The 7,798-nt window shown below is 31.1% G+C and overlaps 1 protein-coding gene across 1 annotated transcript in view; it reads right to left on the bottom strand.

Moving 5' to 3' along the window:
- Itpr (Inositol 1,4,5,-trisphosphate receptor) overlaps positions 1-7,798 on the bottom strand; it is a gene marked incomplete in the record, with an annotated part of 110,924 nt that overhangs the window by 60,322 nt on the left and 42,804 nt on the right. Inside the window, 6 exon segments of the mRNA XM_067047567.1 lie at positions 1,047-1,210; positions 1,347-1,528; positions 2,153-2,297; positions 4,182-4,332; positions 4,765-4,920; positions 4,997-5,172. Coding sequence (XP_066903668.1) covers positions 1,047-1,210; positions 1,347-1,528; positions 2,153-2,297; positions 4,182-4,332; positions 4,765-4,920; positions 4,997-5,172 — 974 coding nt within the window.

Here is a 7,798-nt window from a genome sequence, read left to right as displayed (position 1 = left end):
TATGGGTTGAAATTTTTTATAATAGGATAGTGATAAAATCTAATACTAGTGGAGGGCATCTTTCTTGCCCTGCTGCAGAAAGGCCTACCAGTGATCAGAGTATACTTACTCGAACCCCTTAGAGTCCACTCAGCAACCCCGTTACATGATCCAGAGTTGTTGAAGACTGCTATATAGCACTCAACAAACTCTCATGCATTAATAAAGTCAGCACTGAATGGGTGCCAGGTCACTGCAGTATTCCTAGCAACAAACATACTCACAGATTAACAAGAAATGGTTCTGAAACCATTCCTATTACAACTGTGGCATAAGCCTGAGCTATGCCAAAAATTATATAAAGGCAGCTTATGGCTTAAGGGCCAAGCGTTACTGGCTTAGCAAAAGACAGCTACAACTAAGCTGTTCCTAGATGAACTGCTTCAGCTGGACAGGAGTTCTCTTAAGAAAATTACAGGGATCTATACAGGCCACTGCAGACTTAATCAATATATGTTTAACTTCAAGCTTACAGTCATCCTTGTACAGATTCTAAAATGGTGAGGATAAGACGGCATACTACATTATATGCTGGTGGAATCGATTGACAGGTTTGAGATTCATGCTGTTTAGGGTGGATTGTGTTGTGGATCCCTCAAGCTTACTTAGATTCCTAGAATCTACACATCTTAAGCTTTAATAAACTCATTATAATGTTGTGCTACTACAATGCAACAACGTGGTAATGTGGTTGGTGCACAATAGGCCTTATAGGCCGCAATGGTTATTGCCATAAAAAAAAAATTACTAGTAAAGTGCTCAACATATTAGCAACTGATTAGAAATTTCAACCGTAATTTTTGGATCATTTTACCATTATATATGTAATACTTATCTGTTTTTCTTTCTTGAATGGTGTTTCAGCTATGCATAATTTTAAAGTTCAAATAAACTTTATCTTCATCAATTTTGGGCCATTGAAATATATTTTAAAAATACTTATAAGGTAAAAAGTAATGAGAGATATTTGATATTCATGGTAAATAAAAAAAAAAACGAAAACTCACCTGTTGCCAAAAATACCTTCTGCTTGTGTACCAATCAATTCAAGATCAATAGGTTTTTGACCTATAGGGACATCACTACAAGACCTCTCAGAACCATCAAATTCCCTCTTAAAAATAGACAACAAGCAACTAATACGATAATCCAATCTAACATCTAAAATAAACTGAAAAAAGAAATTATAATATTAAACAATATAAATATTAAAAAAAAATATATAAGGACTTGATTAAAGCACATTATTTTGATATATAATTATATATTGCATAACATTCTATAAATTTACAGTAAATAATACTTACTTGTAATATTTCTATAATTTTTAATTTTGTATCCATAACCAATGGGTATTCCTTTTTTTGATGAGAGGTAGATTTATGAGGAACTGTGGCAAGAAGTTGTGTACGAGTGATTCCAGTTGCCAAAGTTAAACCTGTTACCACAGCACCCATATCACCAATGGATCTCAAAACACCACCTTCAGCTAGAAGAACATTAAAAGCATGATTTTGAAATAACTATATTTTATTTAGTCACTAATAAATCTAAAAAAATAGAAAATATTAAACAAAAAAATTTAAATACACATTCCTATCTCATAAGCATTTCTTATAATTAGCTAGACTAGCATGCTCTTTTCATAATTTCTTGGACATATGAAAAAAAAAATGAACATGTCAACTTTTTATTTTTGTCTAAAATTTCTGAATAATTTCAAATATTCTTAATGTTGTCCTTAATAAATTTCATTCCAAGTAAATTGTTTTAATAATTAAGTTTGTACTGATTTATCATTCATTAATTTTGGTAAGTAAAGAAAACAACTATAATTATAAGAAAAGACAAAACCACATTAATTAAAAAATAAAAGAAAAAATAAATAATAAAAATTATTGCAAGATCACTAAATTCTAACAGAAACTAAGTAGTTGACAAATTGATGAATAAAATAAAAATTGAATAATAACCTTGGGGTTACTTACGAAATATGTGTAGGAGTGAATGCACAGGTATACATTAACAGACAGTTAGCACCAGTGAAATAAAAATTAAAGTGCAATAATTATATTACAATAATCAATAGAATAAAAAATTGTTAGAAACTCACAGTTAATTTCACCAGTTGGTATTTTCTGGGTAATGTCATTTTCTGAAGCACAATCCAGAATACTCAAAAGGGTTTTTGTAATACGAAGTAAGTCACTAAAGCTGTAGAATCCAAAGTAAATCAGTTCCCTGGCAAGTTTAACGACCTACAAAAATTCATAATAAATTACTTTAACTTTTGTTAAATTGTATTTCTTAACTATTTTGTATTTTAAATCTAATTATTTTTAGTAGTCAACAGTAGACTATAGATATGGAAACATGATTTATGCATTACGGTGATTGATAAAACTAATACCAAAATATTTAGAAATTTTGTAGCTTATTTTGTAAAATGGATTATATATTGACAAAAAATAAATAAATAATCATAATTATTATGCTAATAATAATAACTACATTCTTCCTTTCTCTCCTTTTTTATATTCACTATTATCTTTAATTATCAATTTTATCTAAAATTAAATTTAATTTAAGACCAATTCAAAACCAAGGAAGCATAGTAAAAAAAATATATGTGTGAAACTCAAGCTTTAGAAGTTACAACTTCTTAGGTTCTAGTATTAGTTGACAATTTTATTATTTCAGGATTATAATTATATTCCATACATCAAATTATAGTCAGTTTTATAACTTACTTCTTTTAGCTTATGAAACTTTAGATTTTACTAATTTAAGTATGTTATTTTACTTACATATTTAATTAATTACATATAAATTTTCTTTCTCATGATATTTCATATTACTACCTTTTCATAATGTTTTTTAATCTTCTTATATTACTTCTTATTAATTTTACTTTATATATTTTCTACTCATACTACTTACGTACCTATATAATTTGTTATCTTCTTAGCCCTGATGAAGGCCGAAATTTGGGCCAAAACATAGGACCAAATAAAATAAGTTTCACTTATTAGGGTTTTCCACTCCGCTGACCGTACCATCGAACATTTTCTTCTTATGTTCATATTTAAAGTTACCATGCATTTAATAGTTTAACTAATTAGAGTAGAAATGTGTTCTGGTCAGTAATGAGGATGAAAGATTCACACTTAGTCCACAGAAAAACTTTTTTTTCTCTTCTTTTCTGTACTCTCATCTGTTGAAACTTTAGAAACCAGCTCCATTCCATGGACAAACTTTCAATTAAAATAAGGAGATTTAATGATCTTTTTAGTCATATTAGCAATTTCTGGTTTATTCACTGTCAAATCTCTTAATGCTGTCTTATAAGAATATTTTCACTCTTAGGATGAACTAAATGCTTGTACTTTCATTTAACTTATCTAATATTGAACATTTCCTTTTTATATCCTTAAGATATACACATACTTGTTTAAATGAGTGCCACTGGACAAAACGTTTTAGCTTATATTGCAGTAAAACCTCATCTAACAGAAACCCCACCCCAATGGACCCAACCTAAAAAGTGTAAGAATTTTTACACCTTCTCAAGGAAAACTCCTCTCATGATGCTCATAGCCAAATATTTGTCACAGAGATAAATTTATCACATTTAATGGATATTTGCAAAATGTTGAAAATTAAGAAAACCATATTTAATAGTTTTGTTTTTTATATAAATACATAGTCACATATAAATATATCTTGAAGTTATTATTTTTAGATAAAACCTTCAGCCACAACACTCTCATTAAATCAGACATTTTTCCTTTCAACTCTTTTAGGTAGTATTTCCATTCTTATAAGAGATTTATTCAGAAGAGTAAAATTAATTTTTTTTTTTTAAATTGGATTATTTAATTTTAACGAAATGTTTAAATTTGTATTTCTTTAACTCTTAACAGTTTTCATAGAGATTTTTACTCCTTAACTCATCATGTTTTACTTTAAATGCATTATGTATGGTTTAATACCTCATTCGTTTTTGTTTCGACTTAAAAGATTAGAAATGGCAATGTGTAAATTTATTATGATAAAAAAGATATTTAGATATCTTTATGTAAATACAAAAAACATGTGCTGAAGATACTGATATGATTTTTTAAACTCCTTAATATACTTACTTCAAAAGTGAGCTTGTTTTGATGTTGATCCGAAAAATTCCACATTTTAATAACTACATTACAAAGATAATCTTCCACAAACATAATAGTAGAACTAAATTTTGCCCTCACAACTTCTTTATTTGGATCAGGTGTTCGATTACTATCATAACTGTAATTGAGATGATACTAATTAGGAATATAAAAAAATTAATTAATATATATTTAAGAGTAATATTAAAAGTAAACAGAAATATTTATTTATTAAGTAATACTTACTAAATATATCGTACTGTTATATCATACAGTACATTAATCAATCACACTGGGTAACAAATATATTAAAATAGAATCAATTGGAAGAAAAGACTAAATAATTATTATAAACGGAATTAACTTTTCAATGCTTGTCAAACTGAACTAAATAAAGAGCTCTATTAGATGGCCTTTAAAAATGTAGTTACAATATTGTTACAAAGAAAGCTATCAGGTGTATTATTAAGTTTAAAATTAGTTTACGAAGCTAGGTCATAATTTCACAGTTCAATTAAAAAAATAATAAACCAATTATAACATATCTTGATTTGAAAAAAGAGCTACTTACTCATTAATAGATATTTTAGAAGGAATTTCTGACCAAAGGCGAGCATATTTTACTGGTGTAACGGGTTCTTGAGGATCTCTATCAACATGCAGATGTAGCATTAAACGACAAAATGATGCCCGCAAATCATATGACACACTTTCATCAGACATACACCTGCAAAAAAAAAAAAAAAATGATAATAATAATATAAAGTACATTTAAAATGCAATAATTAAAAACTAATACTTACTTCAAAATTAAATCTATATCCAAATGAGGAGAGAGATTGTTCAGAGCCAGATATTGACGGTTAAGGCACATATTAGAAAATAAATTGAGCTGATGACGATAATAATCCAGCAGAGCAATACTAGTTCTACTACTTAGTTTTGCACTCTGTGATAAGGAAACTAATGCCTGGCTTTTCTAGAATATAAATTTTTTTAATATTTAAATAATAAATATTTGAAATAAATAACAATTAATTTTTTTCAAGTAATAAAACTATTTTCATAATAAGAAAGTAAAAAATGAAGTTGGAGGAAAAGGTTTAAATATACAGTCAGTAGCAGAAAAAAAAAATAGACTCTTACTTTACCCCATATTTCTTGTAAATAGTATTTTTTTTACTTTGTGGTAAGAATTAGTTTCTCTATAGATTATACAAATAACCTCTACAAAAAAAAATTTATTGATAATACTCCATAAATAAATTATAATGGATAAAAATGAGAAATTTACATTAAAAGCAGATAATTCTTCAGTTACATCCATTTTTCTGAGAGGATGGCCACCTAATAAAGGCTTTTACCCCCTCTTGCATGGTTAAGAGTCCTAATCCAGTAAGACAAAGAAGAAATTACATTTAATTAAAATAAAAAAGAAGTTACATTGAAGCTGATTCAAATAACTAGGAAGATGGATAGGATAATAATGGCAAATACATCTACCAAAGTCATCCCATAAATGCTCTGTCAGCTTCATATCAGAATATCATGTCAGTATGTCCCAATTTGTAATTTTCACATGTTCAAAGTATTGGGTAAAAACTATAGAGTGAGCATGCATTATCCTCCATCAACATGAATTGATTATCAATAAATGGAGAAAATAGGGATACTAGCTTCAAAGAGCATCTCTAATCACCACCTGTACCTCGAAGCAGACTGACCCCATTATCAATGGCAATCAGTACAGTAAGAGCATGGAAATTTAGTCTTCCTCAAACCATAACTAACTGCCAAAAAATAATGTGACCTGCAAAGAGTACATTAAGTAAATCACTATCCTGATCAATTCCATAGTCAGCCTAAAATGTCTGAGTAATAGAGACACTCCTTCATGATTAAAACTGTTCCTAATTGCTAGCTAGCAAATAACAACCTTTCTCTGCAATACCCTTCCTGGAATTGGGGACCTGATGCAATACCTCATTCGAAGTTCATATTCCCTTGATAACAGGTTCTTCACCTGTGTTCACACAGGTTCATACACTGTGTGATCTGAGACATATATTTAAAATGATTTGAAACCTGTTCTGAACCTCAGGCATATTTAAATGGCTATATCTCAATACTAGGAGTGTGTAAATGGATCATCAGATTTAGTTGTGACACTCGATTAGCCTAAGCTGGCCCTCCATTTGTAGCTGCATGTCACTCGGAACTGCAGGGGTATGTCATAAATAGTGGACTTAACAATCCAAATGTTCTTACAATATTTTGGATGCTTCAATCCTTTTTATGTCTGGGTTCAATGGGCTAAATCTTTATTCAAAAGAACTATGATCCTTGACCAGAATAGATATAAAATGTTTGTTAAAAAATGAAAGATGTTAAAAGGTGCTCAATCTCTCAATATACTTAAATTGAGAAGAGGTGACAAATAAGTGATTATTTCTTCCTCTTTTGATCTTGAAGGGATTATTTGGATGAACATAGGCTAAGTCTACTTTGTACTAACTAAATTACAATACCAAACATCTTACTCATAAGCAATCTTTAAAATCAAAAATATTGAGTGTTGGTTTAACTTTTTGGCTGTGTGTGTTATTTTTTTATTTATTTATTTTTTTTTTACGAGGGTCGGTGGAAATATTCAAAAGACACGGATAGGCCCGTACCTATCCGTGTGTGGGATTTTTACCCACTAAAACCACTGCCCTACATCTGTTCATTCCTCTCCACGGGACCATCGCTAGGCATTACTTCATGGAGGGAAATGGCCGAGTGCCGCCTCGCTTTCTCTGCATGATTTTTACGTTTCCATGCTACTAACATCTTCTAGCCCTCTCTTCCTCTCTCAACCTCTTTAGACTACTGTGGTGAATATGTTCACTGCGTTCCAATGCTGGTCTGATAGTAGCATATAGCTCATCACATTCTCTGGTGTGACGTGTCCTCCACACACTCTCTCCAATTCACTTCTTTCTGCTGCAAAGCGAATGCAAGTGAAAAACATGTGCTCCGCGGTTTCCTCGACAGTCTGACATCCAAGGCATTCTGCGGTGTTGTCCAGTTTGAAGCGGTACTGGTAGGCTCTAAAGCATCCATGTCCATTCAACAATTGGATTATGTTAAAATCCACCTCCCAATGCTGGCGACCATACCACTTGCCCACATCGGGTATTAACTTGTGAGTCCACCTCTCGGAATCTGCAGCCTCCCAACGCTGCTGCTACTGGTCGATTGTTATTTTTCACTCTTTTTCTCTGGAAAAGTGCAAACGTCGTCCATAGTGCCTGCTTCTTTCTTCAACAAGGTGTTCCACAGGTGGCATTCGGGCTAGCACGCAGACCGCTTCGTAGGAAACAGTTCGAAAAGCGCTAACTGTCCTTAAACAAACTCTGCGATAAACTGAAACCATCTGTTGCCTGTATGATTTGGTAACCATAGCTTCTTTCCAAATCGGGGCTGCATATAACATAATGGAGGGGACAACAGTAGCCTGAAGCCTTCGGCTACTTTCTTTGGGACCTCCGACGTTTGACATAAGGCGTGACAAAAAGGATGCTACTTTAGCAGATGTGGCGCTAATATACTCCGCATGAACA

This window comes from Halyomorpha halys, unplaced genomic scaffold (genome assembly GCF_000696795.3).
Source record: "Halyomorpha halys isolate HHAL.00 unplaced genomic scaffold, Hhal_1.1 Scaffold1384.1, whole genome shotgun sequence".
Taxonomy (NCBI): domain Eukaryota; kingdom Metazoa; phylum Arthropoda; class Insecta; order Hemiptera; family Pentatomidae; genus Halyomorpha; species Halyomorpha halys.
This window is presented reverse-complemented; position numbering and strand designations above follow the sequence as displayed.